The sequence below is a fragment of the Ranitomeya imitator genome, chromosome 10 (assembly GCF_032444005.1).
Source record: "Ranitomeya imitator isolate aRanImi1 chromosome 10, aRanImi1.pri, whole genome shotgun sequence".
In the NCBI taxonomy this organism is placed as follows: Eukaryota; Metazoa; Chordata; class Amphibia; order Anura; family Dendrobatidae; genus Ranitomeya; species Ranitomeya imitator.
Window position 1 is genome coordinate 110,882,527 of NC_091291.1, and position 25,428 is coordinate 110,907,954.

General features: G+C 41.8%; 1 protein-coding gene across 8 annotated transcripts in view; it reads left to right on the top strand.

Annotated features, from left to right (window-relative positions):
- The window catches only part of KAZN (kazrin, periplakin interacting protein), a 563,875-nt gene that overhangs the window by 414,414 nt on the left and 124,033 nt on the right, over window positions 1-25,428 (top strand). For all 8 annotated transcript variants that reach the window (XM_069741503.1, XM_069741507.1, XM_069741499.1 and 5 more), the window contains one exon: window positions 16,609-16,680. In XM_069741503.1, the coding sequence (XP_069597604.1) occupies window positions 16,609-16,680 (72 nt within the window). The remainder of the gene's footprint in view (window positions 1-16,608; window positions 16,681-25,428) is intronic.

Consider the following 25,428-nt stretch of genomic DNA (forward strand, 5'->3'; position numbering starts at 1 on the left):
AAATGTTCCTATTTTTATAGTTGTCTTTTTAAATCTTTTTGATTATTTCACCTGTTGCTCGCACATTACTGCAGGCTTTATTCAATTGACCTAGGGGAATTAAAGACCTAGAAACCGCTAAATGCAGCCCGGTGGTTTTTTTTTCTTCTGCAGGCCAAGTTGGATGATCTTCTTGGATGTGACTTTCAAGATTACTGCACAGCGGAATGCTGTTTGCAAATAGTGTTTTATATGTTTTGTGATGTCCTTAAACCATGTACTTTATTGCTGAGCTTAATTGCTGTAGTCTGGAACAAGTTGAGATTGGTAGAAGGGTTTTGAACTGATGTACAAATATCCTCGGAAAGGTGCCTGGCCTCAGATGAAAACCAAATTAATTTCTAGCGAATACTTACCGTAATTTTTTCAGTGCTGTGTGAGAATAGCAGCGTTAATGGTCTGCGTGCCGAGAGTTGCCCATAGATTGGTAGCAGCATCCCCTCAACTGGTGGTCCTCAAGCTCTCTAATCATTGAACATGATCCTTATTACTTTTCCTGGTGCCATATTTGGGGACTTGAGTTATTTTGACCATTTCCATTTCTATGAATTCTATTCTACTGTAAATTTCACAAAAATATACCTGGCTGCTTCATCAATTGTTGGCATGCTAACCATCTTTGGAGTCAAATCTCGTGGAAATTATTCCTTAACACATTGATCCCAATTAATGTAGATTCCATTAACTCCTGAATGGCTCCAGCAAGGGTCTGTTTTTGATAGCCAGAAGATCCCTGCAGACTACACTGTTCTCTTATGTAATCTAGTGCACACATAAACAGTCTAATGGAACCAGCAATTTTTTTTTTTTTTACGTTCTTCTGACGTCGCCTTTGACTACGTCTATTGGCATATTTTGTACCAACTCTATCCAAAATGTGTCAGCTATGTATGCTTATAATGAGCTATATACAGGAGATTAGTGATGAGCGATTGTGCTCGCCAACATTGAAATACTAGAACGTGCATCAAGGTGCTGGGGTACACTTGTTACTCGGTCGCGCATCAGTGTGCTCCGGTACACTCGTTACTCGATCGAGTATTGCAGGTGCCATCGCGGCTGTTACAGTATTAAATGTACGTGGCAGGCAATCCTTTTATGTTTATTGGCTAACTGCCGCGATGGCACTCACGATTTAACAGCATGGCACTCGATTGAGTAATGACTGAGCATGCCCAAGCACCCAGATGTATGATCAGCAAACGTACCCAAGCACCCCGATGCGCGTTCAAGTAACAAGCGTACCAGAGCACCCCGATGCGCGTTTGAGTATTAAACAGTGTTGAGCACGATCGTTCCTCACTAATCTCCATCTATACAGGTCCTTCTCAAAAAATTAGCATATAGTGTTAAATTTCATTATTTACCATAATGTAATGATTACAATTAAACTTTCATATATTATAGATTCATTATCCACCAACTGAAATTTGTCAGGTCTTTTATTGTTTAAATACTGATGATTTTGGCATACAACTCCTGATAACCCAAAAAACCTGTCTCAATAAATTAGCATATCAAGAAAAGGTTCTCTAAACGACCTATTACCCTAATCTTCTGAATCAACTAATTAACTCTAAACACATGCAAAAGATACCTGAGGCTTTTATAAACTCCCTGCCTGGTTCATTACTCAAAACCCCCATCATGGGTAAGACTAGCGACCTGACAGATGTCAAGAAGGCCATCATTGACACCCTCAAGCAAGAGGGTAAGACCCAGAAAGAAATTTCTCAACAAATAGGCTGTTCCCAAAGTGCTGTATCAAGGCACCTCAATGGTAAGTCTGTTGGAAGGAAACAATGTGGCAGAAAACGCTGTACAACGAGAAGAGGAGACCGGACCCTGAGGAAGATTGTGGAGAAGGACCGATTCCAGACCTTGGGGAACCTGAGGAAGCAGTGGACTGAGTCTGGTGTGGAAACATCCAGAGCCACCGTGGACAGGCGTGTGCAGGAAATGGGCTACAGGTGCCGCATTCCCCAGGTAAAGCCACTTTTGAACCATAAACAGCGGCAGAGGCGCCTGACCTGGGCTACAGAGAAGCAGCACTGGACTGTTGCTAAGTGGTCCCAAGTACTTTTTTCTGATGAAAGCAAATTTTGCATGTCATTCGGAAATCAAGGTGCCAGAGTCTGGAGGAAGACTGGGGAGAAGGAAATGCCAAAATGCCTGAAGTCCAGTGTCAAGTACCCACAGTCAGTGATGGTGTGGGGTGCCATGTCAGCTGCTGGTGTTGGTCCACTGTGTTTCATCAAGGGCAGGGTCAATGCAGCTAGCTATCAGGAGATTTTGGAGCACTTCATGCTTCCATCGGCTGAAATGCTTTATGGAGATGAAGATTTCATTTTTCAGCACGACCTGGCACCTGCTCACAGTGCCAAAACCACTGGTAAATGGTTTACTGACCATGGTATTACTGTGCTCAATTGGCCTGCCAACTCTCCTGACCTGAACCCCATAGAGAATCTGTGGGATATTGTGAAGAGAAAGTTGAGAGACGCAAGACCCAACACTCTGGATGAGCTTAAGGCCGCTATTGAAGCATCCTGGGCCTCCATAACATCTCAGCAGTGTCACAGGCTGATTGCCTCCATGCCACGCCGCATTGAAGCAGTCATTTCTGCCAAAGGATTCCCGACCAAGTATTGAGTGCATAACTGAACATTATTATTTGTTGGTTTTTTTGTTTGTTATTAAAAAACACTTTTATTTGATTGGATGGGTGAAATATGCTAATTTATTGAGACAGGTTTTTTGGGTTATCAGGAGTTGTATGCCAAAATCATCAGTATTAAAACAATAAAAGACCTGACAAATTTCAGTTGGTGGATAATGAATCTATAATATATGAAAGTTTAATTGTAATCATTACATTATGGTAAATAATGAAATTTAACACTATATGCTAATTTTTTGAGAAGGACCTGTATGTAGCCGATTATAGGCGTACATAGCTGACGCGTTTTGGGTCGCTCGCTCATAACTAATGGAGATACTACAGGAAGCCTTAGATGTGATGTAATGTGAACTGAGCCTTCCTCTGTAACTCTCAAGAGAATGTTACCTCTGTAGCTCTAACCTAACGCAGTCAGCGGTCTTTACCCATCCAAACATATCTCTACTGTAGGATTATTGCACCCTGTGACAAAATATCTGTCCTTGTATCCACTTTCTAATGTTGTATTCGCCTGTGATTAATACAATATACTGTCATATAAATATTCACACCTGGCTGATTTTTTTTTACTTTGTGGACGCCGGGGAAACATAGACTTTGCATATAAAGTGCGCGTAACATGAGGCAGTTCAAGGGCAATGAGTTTTATGCCAGATGGAGCTTGCCTGCGTTATTTTGCATTAGTCACTTATGAGGTTTATGCTCTGAACATGTCTTTGAGCATTGTAGTTTAGTGGGAAATATAGTTACTGGATTAATATGCATAAGAGGTCACTGGCAATCCAGATAGTATGGGGTGTTTTGTTATAACTCTGTGAAAGTTAAGAATCACTTATGTAATCGTATAAGGACATGCATGCACTATTTTTTGACGAGGGTTCGCTTAAATCGAAAAATTACCTGAAAGACTGCCGGAGCGTAAAACCACTTTGCTTTTTTTTTTTCCCCGATTCAGATTTAAAAAAGGCCATTTGCATCTCAAAACTACGTTAAAAAATACTCTCCAAAGAAGGAGAATTTCCTGAAGAATGTAGCACTTGAAAACTTGTGATTTTTGGATGCCTCCATGTGCACATACCCAAAAAGATCCAATGGAGTTGACTAGAATTTTTTTTATTTTTGTTGTGCAAGAAACTGCATTTCTTTAGTCTGACAGTGCATTGTTGTTGTTAAAGTGAATGTGGCTTAAAGAGGTTGTTTTATCTTCTTCTTAAATGGGTGAAATTTCGAATTTCTTGTAAAAAAAAAAACCCCAATCCATTTACCTCTTATTAAATATCCTATCTGTTCTCTAAAATGGAGGGATTTTTAACTATAGTTAACTGCTTGTTGCCTGCAAGGAGCACAGAGCTAAAGCCCACCCACCATACACAGTCAAACCTACCAATATTGATTGATTCGGACAATAATCTAATGTACATTGGGGCCTCGGACATATTATTGTTGAGCGAGAGATCAATCCTACCTGTCCAATTTTGGACTGCCTAATGTATTGTCTCCCAGAGATGAGCCACCGCTAGATATAACTGGTATTGGCTCTAATGGAGAAAACGAGTGCTCGGCCGAGCGAGCGCTTCTATGTATGGGAGTTCCAGCCCAAGATGGCGGCCAGCCAAATGATAGCCAACAGCCATTTCCGGTTAATGGCATGCTTTTTACTATCATAGAATGTTAGACTTTGAAGGAACCTCCAGGATCGCAATGCCCAACTCCCTGCTCAATACAGGATTCACTAAACCATCTCAGACAGATGTCTGTCCAGCCTCTGTTTGAAGACTTCCATTGAAGGAGAACTCGCCACCTCTCATGGCAACCTGTTCAACTCATTGATCACCTTCACAGTCAAAAAGTTTTTTTCTAATATGTAATCTATATCTTCTCCCTTTCAGTTTCATTCCATTGCCCCTAGTCTTTACTTGTGCAGATGAGAATAAAGCTGATCCCTCTACAATGTGACAGCCCTTGAGATATTTGTAGACAGCTATTAAGTCTCATCTCAGTCTTCTCTTTTGCAAGCTAAACATTCCCAAATCCTCTAACAGTTTCTCATAGGACATCGTTTGGTCACCATCCTGGTCGCTATTCTCTGAACTTGCTCCAGTTTATTGATGTCTTTATTAAAATGTGGTGTTCAGAACTGGACACAGTATTCCAGATGAGGCCTGACCAAAGAGCAGTAGAGCTTGAAAGTGCTACTCTCCATCTTAAGTTAATCTGTGTTCTTCCGATGCAGAGACAAAGTATTGAAGAGCACACCGTTCAGGCCAGCGGAATGGCCAAACCTCGCTTCCAAATTAATCAGAAGTGCACTGCATGGAGAAAGATGAACTCCTCTGAAAATCCAGGAGATCTCCCCTTTCCCTGAAGCCTCTTGGGCAGGTCGCAAGTTAACAAGAATGGTTTTGACAATTTATTGTTTCAACACCCCTACCTGTTGACCTAACTATAGTGGATGCAGGGGATGTACTTGTGATCAGGTTATAGGGATGAGGTGAGAGTAACCAACCAAGATATTTCTATTTTTCCCTACAAGAAAGTGAAGGTGTCACCTATGAATACAGTTGTTCTGGTACAGGGTATCAAGTCACACAATATTAGCAGTAATGGCAAAAGCAACAATTTAGCAGTTCATTATCTTTATTCTATCAAAGCATCTCTCAGTATGAGCAGCTCTTTAATGTTCTTCTGCTTTAACTTTCACTGGCGGCACGCACAATAGGCCTAATCTTACAGTAAGTCCTTCAAACGTTCTCTATTATACTGGCATTAACGAGGGTCACCAGTACTTCTCACTATGCCACAAGTCTTCATTAGCCAGTCCCTTTAAATACTGTACTTTCAGTTCTCACACTAAATTACTCTGGTCCCTTGCACAGCTCTGCCATACCCCACACACTGTACTAGGTGTCTATGCTGGAAGTAATGGCCCGATTCACTCATATCTTCTGGTCACCACAGCAGACGTCCAGTCCCGTATGATCAGTTTTTGACCTTCGGTGCTTGACCTGCGGCATCCAGATATCTGGTCTCAACGGAGGAAGGCTATGCTTTGGTCCTAGATCTAGGGTCTTGACTGGTGTAGTCTGGACTTAGTTGCTTGACCTACGGCCACACCTCAGTCATTCTGCCTTTGCGTTCCACCACTTACACGTCCTTCCTTTTTCATTGGTTGGCACCAACTGCTCTCCTGCCTTGCCCCTCTTCCCTTTTATTTTTGGTAACTTCACCACAGCTACCTCCTGATCTGGTGCTCTTTTCACATCCATTCCCCCAGGAATGTTTTATCCATCTTTCTGGTTCCACCTTACTCAGTAGATTTCAACGTTTGGTCAAAAGTGCCATGGAACTTTGATGAATCGTATCTTCGACTCTCCACCGCCCTAAGTTACACAGGTGCCTCAAAGGCCTATGGCCTAGATCCAAAAGACCCTTTTTGGTCCACATGATTAGACCAGTACTATTAAAGACCCTTGATAGATTTTTCTTTGGGGACTACAAGCTTTCAAGTTATCACTGCTCATCCACCTTTTGATTCAAATTTTTTTTGTGTGTGTGTCTCTTACTATTTGTTTGGCTGCAGTGGACATATCTTCGGCTACTTTCACACTAGCATCGTGCACTGCACGTTGCAATGCGTCGTTTAGGAGAAAAAACGCATCCTGCAAAATTGCTTGCAGCAGGGGTGTCAAACTGCATTCCTCGAGGGCCGCAAACCGTGCATGTCTTCAAGATTTCCTTAGCATTGCACAAGGTGCTCGAATCATTCTCTGTGCAGGTGATTAAATTATCACCTGTGCAATACAAGGAAATCCGGAAAACATGACCTGTTTGCGGCCCTTGAGGAATGCAGTTTGACACCCCTGGCTTGCAGGATGCGTTTTTTTCTCCATTGACTAACATTAGCGACGGATTGCGACGCTTTGCCACACGTCGCAACCGTCGTGCGACGGTTGCACCATGTTGTGACGGACCGTCGGCAGCAAAAAACGTTACATGTAACGGTTTTTTTGTTGCGTTGTGGCCGGAACTCCGCTCCCTCCTCCCCGCAGCTCACAATGGGGCAGCGGATGCACTGGAAAAATGCGTCCGCTGCCCCCATTGTGCGGCGCTTGCACAGTATGCGCCGGTACGTTGGGCCGACGCAGCATGACGGCCCCGTACCGATGCTAGTGTGAAAGTAGCCTTCTCTGACTCAGTGTTTTCAATAAAATCTCATGGATGGGGCAGTGTTTGAGTTTATCCTGCTTTGCCTTGTTTATTTCTCGTCTATATGGAAGATGCATGTTGCTTGTATGGCCTCTTCAAAGTGCACAGAGAAGCCACTCTTAATCTCCAGGAGGCATTATTACCTGCAGTGAAGAGTTATTAACGTGCTACAACTACCTACACGTGCATGGAGGCGCGTGAATTTTATGGAAGGTGACTGATGTAATCACTCTCATTCCTGCACGTCGTTATTAAGTTTGATTTTTGAGGCCGCGCGGCAAGAGGGTAAAGCGGCCATGGGTGAAATTTGTTTGCCCCTGGTGCTCAGTGCTTTGTATCGGTGGAAGCAGACTGGAGACCGTCTTCGCTTTATCACGAGCAGTTCTTGCGAAACGTCTGGTTTATTTTAACAACCCGATGCAAATGCTTCAGTATTCAGTAACCATAGCAACCGGTATCCGCTAATGCAGTAGGCCTCACATATCAACATAGAAAAAAGTGGTCTTCTTGCTCTAAGCTAGTAATGAAGAGCTCGGCTTTCATTTATTTTTCACCTGTATAGAGAAAAATTTAACAAAATGCATTTCCTGATTGGTCGTTGATCAACTTTTTTTTTTTTGTTTTGTTAGGAGGATGTTTATGCTGGTCACAATGTGCTCTGCTGCCAGGATCACTCCAAACAATCAGTAGTAATCTGCAAGAATACGCCATAAATTTGCGCTTAATTGTCCCTGCAGTGCCCCTAAAGAGGAAATGAAGTATTGCACATTCTGACCAGCCGGGTCCCCCAGGGCAGGAGAAGCCCATTTTAGCCACTCCCTACTCCCGCAGCTAGCCATACACATTAGATGGCAAATTATTGGTCTGACAACTTACAACTGTTTCCCAACTTTCTCCCCATCTGTGAGCACGATGCCGGTATAACCCGACAGCAGCTTTTCTCCCTTCCGAACAAAAGGATCTGGCAAATGCCCGATCCTTGTGTCCTCCAGGCAAGAGTTTGGGTGGCTCCCATACACGTTAGATGGCTAAAATCTGCAGTTTTGCCCACTTAATAATCTTTATTTTTTTTAATAATCTTTATTTTTATCTATGTATGTAGACTTTTTTAGGTAAGGGTGTAACGGAAAATTCCCTTCCCCGCCCATGTTTCCATTAAATGGGTCGTACAACAGAGGGGTGTGGAATTAGTGGACACATTTCCTGGCGGCTCTGGCCCACTAGAGGCCCTCAGGACAGAATCTCGAGTGACTGCGATGTGCTCGAAAAATATGTTCAAGATCCCGCAGCTGCATATCCCGCGACTGTTAGGCAATCCCTGCATGTGTTGCAGCTCTCTTAACAGCCGAGAGACTTGGAGCCGCAGGGTCTCGAACATATTGAGCATGCCAAAGACACTCAGCACCCAAGCATGCTCAGATAACATCTTATCTCCGCACGTTCGCTCTTCACTAGTGTTAGGGTACCGTCACACAGTGCAATTTTCATCGCTACGACGGTACGATCCGTGACGCTCCAGCGTCGTAACAATATCGCTCCAGCGTCGTAGACTGCTGTCACACTTTGCAATCTACGACGCTGGAGCGATAATTTCATGACGTATGTGCGATGTAGAAGCCGTTGGTTACTATGCGCACATCGTATACGATATATGTTACACCATGCAATCATGCCGCCACAGCGGGACACTAGACGACGAAAGAAAGTTTCAAACGATCTGCTACGACATACGATTCTCAGCGGGGTCCCTGATCGCAGGAGCGTGTCAGACACTGCGATCTCGTAACTATATCGCTCGAACGTCACGAATCGTGCCGTCGTAGCGATCAAAATTGCACTGTGTGACGGTACCCTTAGCAGTATCCTTGTCTAAAGGTAATGGAAGCTCAAGGTAGTGTTTAACATTATAAAGGCCGCTTCTACCATGTTGGCTGCATGCACCATCAAAAGTACTTCTGTCCGTCTGTAATTCAGCCATAAGCCATCACTAATAGGAAACTTTCTTTTTAAAGAGAAGCTGTAACAAAATTTACAATTTAAACTGCATTTTAGGTATTAGTCCTGATGAGGCTTGTGTACTTGCTTCGAAAATTCATGTCAGAATGACTGATGCTAATTTTAAAATAAGCAATTGAGTCTAGGGGGTGGAGGGGAGAGCCCACAAAGAGTTAAGACAGAGTCCAAATGTGTATTCACTGCCCACCTGACTGGTAGCTGCAGCTTGTGCTGAGCAGTAAAAGATCGCAGCAGGGAGGAGGGACACTGAGATGCGGTCACTCAGGCTGGGTGGGAGGAGTTTATACAGCCATTCCGACATGGAATTTTGCAAAGTTCACCATCTCCATCAGGTTTAAGATTTAATGTTTTCAGTTTATATTGTGAAATCTGGTAACTGATCCAGTTAGCGTTTAGTCTCATATTAAGTAATGTTTTTGTTTTTTTCTGTGTCTAATATGTGAATAGCCATGCATAACGCGCTTGGCATGTCGGCCGTATCACATGTCGGCGCAGTGTCAGAAGCAGGACATGTGGCTCTATGGCTGATGAACGGGCTGTCAGCGCTATTGTTTAGAACATCAGTGGGTAAATAGTGCTCCGGTTGTTTAAGCATCTGTTTTGTTCCAGGAAACCTTGTAGAGACAAGTAAATGGTAACCTGCACCTCCGAAAGGCTTTTTTTGTTTGTTATAGAACTACAGCAATTTAATTTAAAGTGGAACTTAACACTAGGACTACTGATATAGTCATTTTGACTACTTACTTGCAGTAGTTCTAGTCAGGGTTCACGAGTCCAGTAGTCCTAGTGTTAACCTTATTGAGGGCATCTTGACGAACCTTGTCTATCTAGATATTGAGTGTAATGCGGTGGGGGATTATTTTTGGAGGTGGGTGGGGGGTTGCACTGTTTGTTTGAAGAGTTCACTTTTAGCGCATCATTCTATGATTCCTACCATGACCGCTGATACAGTAATAATGGGTCTGTGTGTAATATGGCATTTCCCGGCCACCTAAAGTCGACAGTCTGTGATTTTCACAATGGGGTGCACGTGTCCTGCAGATACTCAGACTTACAGAACAAGTGGCTTAACTTCTTTTTCCCTTTCCAAACTGTAGCGCAAAAATGAGTTTTGTATTTTATTAGTTCATTGTAAAAAGTAGCATCTGTTTGATGGCTATGAGCAATGTTCCGGTTTATCTTCAGTTCTCAGTATCTGTAATCGGTGTGTGGTCGATCCCATGATCTGATCGGTTATGAGGCCGGATCGCGTCTTGTCCCAGTGTTCCTCTTTGGAATCATTGGGTGATCATAGGGGTGCCATTGACTTTCGCTATAGGATAGAGTTGGATTTTCTCTCTAAGCCCATGAGTAATGGCCCATTTAGATATGCTAATAATTTGGCAATGACCATTTGTAGCCCAACTATTAGCCCATGTATAGCGGCCAGCAATCATCTGACAGTTGTTTGACATATGCAATAATTTTTAATTCCCCCCCCCCCCCCCCCCAATCCTCTATTAAACCATCGCAGATGGGCTACATGCAAGCCGATCATTACCAGCCTCTCTATGCAGGCTAAAGACCATTCTATGCACACAAAACGATCGTTAATACAACTGTTCTGTGTTCATGGACGGTCATGATCATATAATGAAACGATGGACTACTTGTTTTTTTTATATATTTATATGCCAGGATCAAAAAATTATGGCACCCAATGTTTGAAAGTTTTATTCGTTCAATGGATGACTGCCATCCTGTTTACATAGGCAGATTGTCAGGAAAGAACATTCGTTAGATGATCGACCCAATAGTTGGGTGACTCTCCTAACTGAAAGGGTCTTTCCAATGTAGACCACCCTCGTCAAAGCAATTCACTTTGAATGTTTTTAGCATCACGGCTCTCTACAAAGCACAACAGGCAAGGGACGGACCTATCCTTCCTTGGTGCAACATTTATGGCCGGGCAGGGACCTAAGAGGTTAGAGGGACACTACTACCTCCAAAGTTGATGGAATTGTGCGTTATGATGAGCTACTGGGCTGCAAAGGGTCCTTATTGTTCTTGCTCGGGGGCCCTCATCTGTCCGTGTCCCCCAGTGCAACAGAACCCTTCATTCTTGAGTTAGTTGGTAATCTGGACCCACATCAAACAAAAGTTAGCCTCTAAATGATCGATGACTTTTTAAGTACGGTATATTTGTACTTGCATGATCTCTTCCTATAGTGAAGAAAAAATGATCAGGACGTGTTGGTCAATCCGCTATCCTTTTATGGAAAGTTATTGGTAAATGGCTAGCTGTATAGTCTAGTGTAATTATTTGCCACATCGCTTTTTTTTTTAAAGGTCTGTTTAAATTTTCTGAAGATGTCCAATTCATTTCCCTTTTTGTAGGAACGCTGAATTAAATTACCAAAATTGCCGGCTATTATCAGAGTGCTATTTACCAGGATTATGCAGAGCTATCCGCGGCATCAGTCTATGCTAAATTAGTGTTTAGACTGTGTAATAATGCAATTATGTCATTCAGTGTATCGACAGTTTATTTTCTTTTTGACTCATTAGGGAATGGGATTATGTAAGGTTAATCCTCTGCAGGTTAAAAGAATAACAGTGTGTGCAGCAGACTGTTAGCAGCTGCAGAAGTTGGAAGTAGTACACCAAAATTCTCCCTAAAATGAAAAACTAAATTTAGCAGGAAACATTTTTGGAATCCATCCTCCCTCCTCTCTTCTAAGAAAATGCAGATCAATTATTTGCATTTTCTCTAAGCAAAGATAATGTAGAAGATGTGTGTATGTATGTATGTGTGTATATATATATATATATATATATATATATATGTATATATATATATACATACATATATATATATATATATATATATATATATATATATATATATATATATATATATATATATATATATATATATATATATATATATATATATATATATAGAAACAGCACAGCAGACTTCCAGAAAAAAAAAAAAAAGGTGTTTATTGCCCAAATGGCGTAGCGACGTTTCGGATGCAGTCCTTTCTGAAGCTTGTGCTGTTTCATGTGTGTGTGTGTGTATATATATATATTGCCGTGGCCATGTAGTATATAACACAGGCATAGGCAGCATCAATAGTAAAAAGTTGGGGGGACACAAGGTTAATAGCGGTTACGGAATGCGTTACACGTGGCATAACGCGGTCCGTTACCGCTGGCATTAACCCTGCGTGAGCGGTGACTGGAGGAGAGTATGTGGGCGCCGGACACTGACTGCAGGGGAGTAGGACTAATCGGACTGTGCCCGTCGCTGATTGGTCGTGGCAGCCATGACAGGCAGCTGGCGAGACCAATCCGCAACACGGGATTTCCGTTACGGAAGTTGCAGACAGAGACGGAAGTACCCCTTAGACAATTATATTTATAGAAGATAGATATATCTGTCTGTCTATTTAGTCTGCACAATGCCCAATAACACAAAACTGTCTGACTTAATCGCCTTGTTTACCTGTATATTTTGCATACCAAAATTGCTTAAGCTAGAGTCAATTGAAGGGAGAAATTTTGTCACCAGATTAGTGCTGCCCTATCGGGGTACTATAAAAAAGGAATAGAAACCTCGATTCCTTTTTGCTATAGTCTCTGATTATCTGTAGCGCTGCTAGACTTTCCTCCTTTGAGCTGTCTATTCCCAGCCCACGTCTTTGAGCTATCACTTTGGCAGTTTGTTCGCAGAGTGTAGAAACAATCAGTGATGGTGAACAGGCAGAACCAAAGCTGATGAAGGGCAACAGAGAAGGAGCTTTTCATTGAGAAGACCAGCAGAGGTGCAGCAGATAAAACGGATTTTAGAAAAACTGTTGCATGTATTAAGTGAAAAAACATTGGAATCTGGGTCTGTCCCTACATTAGGCTGCTTTCGGCTAGGAAGGCAGAAACCTGGTCACAAGTTATTTAAAAAAAAAAAAGTTCTAGCGCAAATTTAAATTGGAGGTTTAAATGCTTAACCCCTAATAAAATTAAGAATTAAATAAAAATATGCAATAAAAAAAGTGATAAAAGTTAGTGAGAATAATGCACAAGAATATATTTTGGTAGCCCAGCAAATGAAAGAGGCACCACCATTAGGTGGTCACAAAACCTGAAGGGATTCCTGATGGCAAAGTAAATGAGAATCTGAAGTCTCATGCACACGCTTTTTATTTGTGACTTGAAGATTTGGTTCAGATTCCAATCACCAGCGTGTCAATTCTTTTTTTTTTTTTTTGTTTCACCCTTTGATTTCAATGCAGTTAATAAACGCTATAAAAATGCCGGTCAAAAATGATTGCGGATTTGCTGCGTTTTTGGCTTGTCTTTAAACAGCAGTAAATGCTATAGAGATAGATAACCTATTTGGCCTCCTTGTCAATATGCGTCAAATGCCCCCTGGGGCACATTCATGGTAACTATTCTTCTGCATCGTTTGCATGTTTATTAAACATATTTTGGTTGTGAGATTATTTCTTTGCACTTAGTTCTCCCTTTGTGAGACTCCCATACTGTTGTGGCTTGGAGTATTATTTATACAATTCACAGCGGTCATCAACTCCAAGCTCCATTACCCCAACTTCCAAGGCAGGGTATTGGTATTTTAAGGCTGGGAATGGCCCAATAACCATGGACCTTCCCAGCCTGATGGCATCAGCTCTCAGCTGTCTGCTTTACCTTTGCTGGTTACAAAAAATAGGCGGACCCTACATAGGTTTTTTCATTTAATTATAAAAAAAAAAATAATACTGTCCAATAATCTCCATAGGGTGCTGGTTTCGAATATTTTGAGGGGTTCTGCATTTCTGTCTGCTTGTCTATATGTCAGCCTATCTATTATCTAGCTCTACAGCATTCATTGCTATCCAAAAATACTACAAAAATGCGGGTGAAAAAAATGTTTAAAAAAAAAACAACAAAAACATATAACTATTCTGCATTCAAATAATGTGCGCGCATGCCCTTATACTACCAAGTGCATAAAATTGCTTAATCTTTGCACTGGGGTAAAATAAATAAAAATATATATTTATTTTATATTACTTTTTATATAACAGCTGAAAAATGTTTTGCAATCGCAGACAATAATTCTTAATGTTGTTTTTTTTTTTCTCTGTATTTTCTGGCCTGTGCCTCGAGATCCTGGTCATTGGACCGGAATACGGGGATCTGTGACGAGCTCTTTTATGAGGCCTCATTGACATTCTGCGTTAGTAGCTGAGGATGTGGAAGTAGTGCCAGAGTAAACTGTCAGATATGCTGCATTTCAGAGAGGCATCATTTGCATCTGGCACAGTCCCAGCACCCAAACCATCGGCTCTGCTACAGGAAATGAACCACCTTGGCCGCTCGTGGCCTTTGTCCCACACATCCAGGACTGTGCACAGTAGTTTGTCACCAGGGGATAAAATAGACAGTTATAGGAAACTAGATGGCAGCCCGATTCTAAAGAATCGGGAGTCTAGAATCCATATATACTTTATTTATTCAAATGTAAGAATAATACAATTAATAAATAATAGTAAGAAAGAACAAAAATAATAGGCAGTATATGGAGAAAACACCAAACAAAAGTTCAAAATTGGTGTGAAAATGTCACTGAACCACTTCACAACTAAATATATATAGTTTTGGTAAATGGTATTATCATTTTTTTGACGAAATTCGGCAGGAGCTTGAAGAGCAACGTCACTGGGCCCGCCTCCACGCAGTAGAAACTTGCTGTGAGGTAAAAATTCAAAAATCACACCAAAATGGCGGGCGGAGTGTGTCACAGTACGGCACGTTTCTGATTGGTTGCCGCCTGCTGCGAGCAACCAATCAGACACTGGACACTGTTGACGTCACTTAGCTCCGGACATTAGCTCCGCACATTAGCTCCGCACATTAGCTCCGGACATTAGCTCCGGACATTAGCTCCGGACATTAGCTCCGGACAAAGCCACGGAAGTTGGCACAAATTGCAGGAAGTAGTATTCTAGGCAATTAATCTCCGGACATTAGCTCCGGACATTAGCTCCGGACATTAGTTCCGGACAAAGCCACGGAAGTTGGCACAAATTGCAGGAAGTAGTATTCTAGGCAATTATATATTAGATGTAAAAGTATCTTCCATCTATGAAGAATCTAGCCCCTGACATTACTACTTGTGTACGTCCATTTATTTATTTTCTCTTTTTTTTTTTTTTAATGTATCATGCCGACCGTCTACCGCCTTTCCAATTCTTGTCCCGTGATCGGTGCACAATCATAATTCATAGCAATAGGAAGTAGCGGTTATCTGCACAGGAACAATGGAGAATTATTCCGTGCCTCGTGGGAAGGCTGCAGAAGGTCGTATTAATGTGATCACATTAATATTAAAAGTGCATCTCCACAGAAAATGTCAACTCCGAAAAACGTTCCAGGTCGGTGCTAGAAGTGCCTAGTTTGGTTCTTCAAGGATCGCGGTCCTCACAACTCTTGAGGTCTTAATGTAAGGGCATGTGCAGATGACTGTATGTTTTTTTTCATCCGAGAAAATAAGATCCCCCCCCCCCTCTGATCCCATTCTCTCTGAGAAGATGGAAAAAGATATTTTTCCATCTTCTCTATTGTTTCAGTCCTGTCGAAACTAGACTACACGCAGATGTCTTCCAAGTCCACTCCGATGGTTTCTACTGACTCGTTGACTTGCATAGCTCAATATCGGATCAAACTTGGGCAAACATCAATTTTTTTTTTTTATATAGTCCCCATTGCACGGCTCCATAGAATAACCGTTTTGAGTCCCCCTCCCATGTTTTGTTGGTTCAAACTCTGACTTCAAGTGCGACCATGTGCATGAGCGCTAAAGTTGTCATGATATAAGTAAATAGGAACTTTCCCTGGTAGACTACACTACAAAAGGCTATAATAAGGTTTTCATTTATTGAATGGTCCCTGAAGTGCCTCCTGGGGCATCTAGAACTTTATTCCCAGCATTGGCCCATTTGTATCCTCAAAAACAAGCCCATGTTCCTGCTTCAGATTAATTTATGGGAAAGCACAAGGAGCCTTCATGCTCGTTCAGCCCACAACTATTCCTCCCGAACCCATTATACATATGGACGCTCAGTTCATCCTAGCATCTATGGGTTTTTTTTTTTGTTTTTAATGGGTAGATGAGAGTAAGCTGCTTTTAAGAACCTCTTGCAGCTACTTTTCCTCCCGTAAAATCGAAAGGATCTGTGATTAAAATTCAACATTCACCTTATTTCCTTCAACATCATCTGTAACAATTTTTGCCCATGTTTTAGGTGGATTTGAGGTTCCTGCTACAGCCGGTTGCCTCACGGCAAAACACCAGGACAGTGAGGGCACACATTGAAGATTTTGCTTCATTTTCCTCTTTTTATTTATTTTTTATTTTTATAGGATCAAAAGAGGTGAAGCAAGGAATTTCCGCAAAGTTCTTAAGTTCATTTTTATATATTTAGTGTTCCTTTTTTGTATGCGTCCTATGTTGTAAGCAGAACTCTATATAGTGGTGGCTCCAGGAAGCCCCAGTTTTATTACCTTTCTATCTGAACAGATACGTATAATTATAGAAGATGGTACATATCAGAAGGTTTAAAACTAATCCATTTGCCAATTTACTAAAAAATAATGTATTGATCTTGATTTCTTATCTGTAGGTCTGGAGTACAGCAACATGAAGCTGAGCAGATCTGGTACGCTGCAAATGCAAGACAAATACACCAACGGTTGTAAGTAGCACAGAACTTTCTTACATCTTTTCCTATGGTTGTGGGATGGTAGACACTAAAATACTTAACAAAAAGGAAAAAAAAGAGCATGAACCGCACATCCCAAAATCATACGTTGATCTAAAGCCGCCAGGCAAAAATTTATATACTGAACATGAGGTTTTTAGTTTAACATTCTGATCAGACTGTATGAAGCCCACTGCCACTTCACGGCAAACCTCGTAGTGGGTCCTATCGCCCTAACGGAGCGGAGCCGTGCGACGACCACCGCCACAGCGGCCACGCACCAGCAGGGCGGACGGCCTGTTGCCCCACAGCACCCATGCTGCGAGACTGAGCCCCCATGACTCCAGACCGCGCCGCCCCACCAGCACAAAGCCACAGCAACAATGGCCGCCACACAGCACCAGCACCAAAATGAAAGGAGCATTGAAACTCACCTTCCTCCAGCTCTTCAGTGAGAGCCATAATGGGCTAGACCCCTTACTTTGCAGTCTCATGCTAATTAAAATCACCTGTGCCAAATGGGAGGAGTGCGGTTCATGCTCTTGTTTTTTTTCTTTTTTACTAAAATACTTAATTCACGGCTGGAAAAGGGTCCACTTGAAATTGCCCCCCCGAAGCTCAGAAACTTGGTTATTCTTGAAGTTGATGGATTCACTACTTTTCGAACTTCTTGTAGGACCTCATTGGCTTCAGTGTTGACTGCTTGTCCGGTGTTTTCGGCATTATTTCACTGGCTTGGTTACTAATGTTTTTTTCATTCCTATTGGAAATAGCTTTGATTTTGTATCCTTCATTTCTAGATTGATTAGCCTAAATTTTCACACTTGGCGTTTAAAATTTGGATGCGTTCTTTGCATTTCCAGGATTTGAGTGAGCGTTGTGAATGTAACGATGTACATCTCTCTATATAGATAGCAAAAATCTCAGTATACATTGAAGTTGCAGCACCAGGAAGGGTAATTTATGGAAATCGGTGTTGATAGACTGATGTGAAAAAGTTCAATTTATTATCATTTGCATAACATCTCGATTTGATCAGTATCGACTATGAGCACCACACACCTATACACACTCCTTGGTATGATATCGGTGAGGTTATTATTGGTTGCCTGAAGAGTGTTCTGTCATGCTGAATGTACTTGGGCAAATAATCAAGATCCACTGCTGGCAGCTGCTGTGTAACTGGAGGCAAATGATGTCCCAGAGGTGCCTGATGGGAAAGGAGTCTGGAGATGATGCAGGTCATAGTGTAGGTTGCTCACAGTATCACAAGCAACATGTGATTTAGCATTGTCGTTTTGAAAAATTGCTCCTGGGGCGCTTTGGAGAAATGGGTCCACCTCTGAATCCATGTAACGCCAAACTGATTAATGTACCTGGAATGAAGACTTAGGCTTCTTATACACATACTGGGTTTTTTGCGGGCCGTATCGCCACAATTTTTACGGTGTGCCGCAATAACAGACTGCAAAAAACTTGCGGATCGCCGGTTTTCGGGTTTCCAATGCTATGGAAGCAGTATTGGATTAAAAAAAAACAGCATTCCGCAAAACAGGAAGTCACATTCCACCGCAAAAACAAGCTTCCGTTGTTTTTGCGGCCCCATTAATTTTCAATGGGGGCCATGTCCATAAGCTGTGAAAAAGATCGAGCAGGCTGTATCTTTTTTCACGGCCGTAAATACGGCCGTACGGTGCACCGTGAAAATATTGCGGCCCGTTTTTGCAGCCCCATAGAAATCTATTGGTGCCGCAAAACAGTAGTATGTGCAAAAGAAGCCTTAGAGGGGTCTGCCTTCTGTACTATAAGCCACCCCACAGCATAATCGTGACAGTAGGACTGGTAAGATGTTCCCATCATGAAGGTCTCTTCAAAGCATTGCCCTTGTGTTCTTGTTAGTCGAAGAATAGAGCCTAGTGATCCGTTAAGTATGGCACGTGAAATTGGATGTCACATGTTGATCCTAAGACATCAAACCGTATCTACACAAAGTATCAGAAGGTGATTGAACGATATTGGGCTACAAGCCAGATGTCAAGCTATAGGTGTTTCATTGACCTCAAGCCAGCACACTCAAAAATATCATGAGCAAGATGGAAATGGAGGTCTCTCCTTTTCAGCAACGAGTCCTGCATTTATATTGGGTGCCGTTATAGTCAAAGATTGGTCTAGACACCACATGAGCAACCCAGCCGAGACCTTAATGATGGAACGTGTGTGCCATCTAACAGCAGCAAGCATTATGATGGTTGTGCCACCGTGGGCAGCCTGCTTGGCATAATTATCTACTATGCATTTCTCCCATACTGTCTGCATTTTTGTGTTTGCTTTTTTTTTCTTCTATATTTTGAGGGATGTGTATTGTATGTATGTCATACTGAGGTTATTTTTTATTTCATTTTTTTGTATTTATATTTTTCTTTTTTCTTTTTTTTGTTGTTGTGTAAAGCAAAACGTGCCTTAGTGTACAAAGCTTGTTGCTCCTTCATATAGTCTACTCGATGTCCTTGTTGGTTACTTTTCTGCAGCGCTGACGTCTTGGTAGAGATGAAGAACGTTAGAACCTTGTCAGATTAATAGTTAAAAGGCTTAAATTGTGCTCCTCCAGCCTGTGAAGAGCATGCCTGTCTGTAATGTCTGCTAGGATTCTGCAGAGCCCCCTACAAAGGGTCTGAGCTGGGGTAATCAAGCTGAAAACCACCATTGTGTTTTGCCTCCGCCCCTCCTGCCACCTGCTGCACTCTATTCACGTTAAATCGTGTTTGGCCAAGTGGATGATCCCCCAATGCTACTACTTTGTTACTTGCTCCAGAATTGCAGTTCATTTTCTGCATACTCCGTTTTCCCTTTATGTATGAAGTGAATTGTAGCTTTTAATTATAAGACTCAAAATACAGAATACCCATGATAAAATTAAGAAAATTCATTAAAAGCAATGTATTAAATTTAGCGTTTAAATAAAAAAAAAAATTACCGTAGCTTTTTATTTTAAAAATACCTAGTATGTTGTCTGCATTAAATCTGTATGCTACTGATTTTGGAGACCATGTTGAACCTGAATTTGTACAATCTGCGTGGTCAGGTCTGCGGCCTCCCAGGGTGCATTTCATGGACAGATGCCGTTTTAATTCTTGCCAGATTACCCGTGCCTCGGCGGATTAGACAGAAAGACCAAATGTTTACTAAAAGAGCCAAATGTGACCTTGTAACTTGTGCATTATTGTGACCATGTAAAATATTTCTACAATTTTTAAAATTGGTGTTGGGGAATACGTTGAAGGCCACTTCTGAAATTTCAGACCATTTAGTATGTGTTCAATAATGCAATGTGCTCTGCTACAAACTCGCATATATACCGGTACATATCCATGCACATACAGTGGGCATAACATGCTTGTTAAAATGTCGTGTAAAAATAATTTCAGAACTTCTTTTTTTTTTTTCAAGTTTAATGTCACTCATGATCTGTACAAATCCATGGAAAAATAATCAGATCTTTTTTTGGGAGGAAAAATAAAAATAAAGAACGAATATAATGTGGTTGCATAAGTATGCGCACCCTTGCTGTAATACTTTGTTGATTTCCCCTATGAGTTTATGACGGCATTCAGTCTTTTTTGGGTAGGTGTCAATCAGCACGGCATATCTAGAGTTGGCAATCTTTGCTCACTGTTGTTGGGCCATTCCAAAACTTTGTTCACCTTCTGGCAAAGCCAGACTTTTGTTAATTTGGAGGTATGCTTGGGGTTTTTGACGTTAAACTCCTTTTTATCTTCAGCTTTTTTTTTTTTAGCAGAGACCTGAAGGTTTGGGTGCAAAATTAACTGATATTTTGATGGAACCTTCACTGAAGTCCAAGTTCCAGCTGCAAAAAAAACAAACTTGTGGGTATGGTGTTATTTTGGTGATGTGCAATGTTGGCTTTTGTACCAAATATACCTTTTGGAAATCTGGACAAAATATTTCACCTTGGCCTAATCAGACCTTTACATGTTTTCCCACATTGTTTTGGTAGATTTGGCCAAAACATAGCCAGGCTTGGATGTTTTTCTTTGCAAGCAAAGTCTTCCATCTTGCCACCCTACACCTCAGACCAGACATGTATGAAGAATACCAGAGATTGTTCTTTCATGCTGTACATAACCAGTACTTGCCAGAAATTCCTGCAGCTCCTTTAATGTTGCTGTAGGCCTCCTAGCAGTCTCCCGGAGCCATTTTCTTCATCAATTTTTAAGGGACGTCCCGTTCTAGGACGTGTCACATTTGTGCCATATTTAAGACACTTCTTGATGATGTCTTCAGTGTCCCATAGTTTATCTAATGCCTTGGGAGAAAAATGTTTGTACCCTACACCTTTCACCCATGAGATCCCTTTGCTTTGTTTGAAGCTGTTTATGCACCAAGGCTTTTGCTATTAAATTCAACTATGAACATCCAACTAAGGCTAGGTTCACATTGCGTTAGTGCAATCCGTTTAGCGCATACGCTAACGGAATGTGCTAACGCAATGTCCAAAAAGGGATTGCGTTTAGTGATCCCGCTAGCGCAGATGCCCGATCTGCACTAGCGAAGAACGGACCCTGAACGCTGCAAGCAGCGTTCGAGGTCCGTCCGATAATAACAGTACATCGCTGAAGCATGCCAAAAATGGCGTACGTTAGCGATGCGTTAGCACATTGCGGTCAATGGGTGCGCTAACTGATCCGTTACATAGCGTTAATTGCGACAATTGCACCATGTAACGGATTCCGTTAGAGGACACCCACTAACGCAATGTGAACCCAGCCTAAAACAGCTAAACTTTATATGGGGTTAATCATATTACCTGTAATTTAGGAGTGTGTAGACTTATTTATCCACTGTATATAGACATGCACAAACAGTTTAAATTTACAATGGCAGAACAATTTAATGTTGTCTCGAATTATCAGGGCACAATTATGCTGGACATGATAAAAGCGATGAATGTTATAGCTGTGGAGATCATAGACCATCTGAGGGCAGTATCCTCTATTGTATGCTAAAGCATTTCAGCCTTTTGTAGACAGATAATACGGCTTTATGAACCTGTATCGCGAGTAAACATTTGCCTCAGTAGAAGGCCGGATATCCTCTTTATGAGCTTTCAGCTCTTCACAGTAACCGTGTGCCATGTAACCGGTTGTATCATACCATCCCTGACGCAGGTGGGGTGCTTGCGTCACTGTAAGGTCCCTCGAAGCTTGTGCAACGTCCTTCTGAAGGTCAGAATCAAGACTGAACTTCCAGAATATATTTTACTATTATTTTTTTTTTTCACTTTAGAAACATAAAATTCATCCTTTTTCAATTATCTGCCATCTTTAGATGTATACTAGGAAATGAGTGTAAGCCAAGAGCAGTCGTAGGCTGGTAGATTACTCAAACCCACCACGAGTGTTGGACATCGACACTTGTGGTGGGTTTGAGAAAATGTACAACCACAGAAGGTGTGAACAACATTTTTGTTCTTGTATTGTGCAGCTTTGGGCACAGCCATTGGCCACATTTATCCCGTATTATATTGGGGCACGTTGAAAATCAGACATTCACTACAAGATCAGCAGCAGAGATCCATGGCGTACACTCTGATTTCTAGTCTGGTTATGTAGAAGACGACTAACTACAGCTATGGGTATAGGGGGGTTTAAAAAACGGTCCATTTACTACTTATGTTTTAGAGCAGCGTTAACCCATCTCAGGTCCTCAAAAGCCACCAACAGGTCATGTTTTCAGGATTTCTTTAGTATTTCCCAGGTGATAATTCCATCAATGAAATCCTGAAAAGATTCTGTTGGTGGCTGTTGAGGACTGGAGTTGGAGAACACATGTATAGAGACAAAGCCAAACATATATATATTGATTTTTTTTTTTTTTTTTTAAATTCCTAAATTTATCACAGCCTCCCAACCAGTAGTATCATCGTTCGCTCTTTCTGAAGGTTACAATGTGTCCATCTGTTCTCTCCTATATATTAGATTTACCTGGTTATTACTGGAATGTGAGGGTATCTCTTTAGGAGATCTTTGCAGCGATCTTTATTTTCTTGCACATGGTACACGGCAGTGCGAGGTTTTTCAGCTGAAATCAGCATGCATCTGAATAATAATCTTCGGTCAAGACTCAAATCAGCATGAACGGGACCCATTTATCAGCCGCGTGCTTTTCGAGTGAAGCCCTACAAGTTCTTCTGTAGCTTCTGCAAATTAAAGACCTGACTGTAATGTTAATGGAGGGGCATCAAACACAATCTCCCCTTTTAGAGAATTAATTAGCCTGTTTTTTGGTTGTTCCTTTTCTTATCTCTCGTGTCTTGATAGATAGGTCCAGGCATGGATGGAGCTGTACTGTGTAAACTCTTCAGATCGCAGGCTGGTTGAACAGCAGGGGCCATTGTTCTGTGCTAAGAGTTAAGGTACCGTCACACTCGGCGACGCTGCAGCGATATAGACAACGAGCCGATCGCTGCAGCGTCGCTGTTTAGGTCGCTGTAGAGACGTCAAACACCGCAGCTCCAGAACGATGCAGGAGCGATCCAGTGATGTAACGGCGACTCACTTATCGTTGTAGCTGGTTGTTAGCTCCATGTAAAACATTGCTGGCGTCGTTGCTTTTGATGTCAAACATGACGATACACGCCGACCTGACGAACAAATAAAGTTCTGGACTTCTAGCTCCGACCAGCGATATTATAGCGGGGTCCAGATCGCTGCTGCGTGTCAAACACAACGAGATCGCTATCCAGGACGCTGCAACGTCACGGATCGTTGTCATTCTCGTTGCAAAGTTGCTGAGTGTGACGGTACCTTTACAGTTCTAGTGCAAACATCTCATTATCTGTGCTCTTGGGATGCCAGTAAAGAAGACTTGAAGTAATTCTAACTTCATGCAGGTGTGTGTGTGTGCACACCCGTGTGTTTGTGTGTATATAGTGTAAGACTTCCACAACGTTCAACTGCAAAGAAACAGTATTTTTCTGGCACTAACAAATAACAAAACAATATTTTCACTGGGTATGCAAAATAGCTAAAAAGCTGTCTCACCCATTCAGTTTTGAATCCACCTTTCAGGCTCTATCAGAGACTGTCCACCATTAACAGTCTGTTCCCTCTCCAAACACCACACACTGCTGAGATCGCCCAGCTACCTTATTAGATGAGCATATCCCGGGCTTGTATGAATGGGTGCGACCTCTCCCACCTAGGCTCTTTTGGTCGCTCCTAAATACCAGATCCAAAATCCGGTCCACTAAAAATCCTCTCTGGAGTACTTTCTTCTGAGGCATAGATCACCTATGCGAGGCACCTCTGCGACACATACCTGCCATCTAGGGCCTTTCCTCCTGCTTCACTACAATACATACACACTTGCATACACACACACACTAAAAATAAATTTATTCTATATTATTTTTAAAAAAAACTTACTTGATGAAGTTAAAAAGTTCCTGACCATTATAAGTTTAAGCTCAATGAACTAAAAAAAAAAAAAAATTTGTAAGATGCTGTTATTCTTCCATAAGACACCTCTGATGTCATAGACAATATTTTATTGCTGTGCCCTTCATAGTGTCAACATGTTCTGTAGTGTAGCATGGGAATTTACATCCTTTATACTTCCCTCTACCCCAATGAGGCTCGCAGTCTAATTTCTCTAAGAGCCCTTTTACACGGTCCAATGATCAGCCAAAAGAGCATAGAGGGGAACACTTATTCTCAATCATTGGTCCGTGTAAGCATGTCAGCGATCAGCCGAGTAAAGTACTTGTTCGGCGGCTGATCGGATCCTTTACGAGACCTAAATGATAGTCACGGGGTAAACTGGGGATGTTTGCAGACTATATGGGGATCTAATGATTCATTTTTATACAGTTTGCCTTGGTCCCTGTAAAGGGGCTTTTAAGTTAAAAGCAGATTAACATTCTATATAACAAGTTGAGGGCTTTCATTATATGCAGAAATCTGGCCATCTACACTGACCTTAGCACACAATTATTCAGCATAGCCAATTTCCCTGACCAGCTGGTCTCCTGACTTGAACCCAACTGCCTCGTATCGATCAGGCGAGAAGATCGGGTGGTCGAGCTGGACATTGCTATGTGAGCGTGGTCCTTGTTTCTCGAAAGTGAGAACCTGGCTTAAAGAGGTGCTGATCACCGATGGTTTAGCTGCTGGTACCCATGATGATTTGTTGCACTCTAAAGACATTTGGCAGCACCTGCTCATCTCTGTTTTGGGGAAATTTTAAACGGGTGGTGTGAGATGGCCTCATTGGAGAAGTCTGAGTGTTCAGGAGAACTGTCAAGGCTCTGAGACCTCTATTACTGGAGAAAAGACCAATATTATCGGCAAAGAACTTTCTGATCATTTGCAATGTTGGTAGAATGACAAGTAGTTACTTCCCGATGATTCGTGATAGTCTGATGTCAGATGTCCAGTCAAGATCTTTTGTGGTACTCGCATATTTGGTTTTTCTCATGGATCATAATGTAAGCTTTGTAGGAAACCCATTTTAACAAAGCACGGTTGGCCTCCTGTATCAGAACTTTGAAAAGATCTTATTTTGCCTCGGAACCAAACTGGTTGTTATTTTTTATAATTCATACTGGGAAGATAAAGTGGTCTGGAGGTCAATGGAAGTCCTAGTTTGCATTTCAAGACTAGGTACTTTATATCTGAGGACACTACTCAGATCTTCTCTTGAAAGACCACCATCACCTTCAAA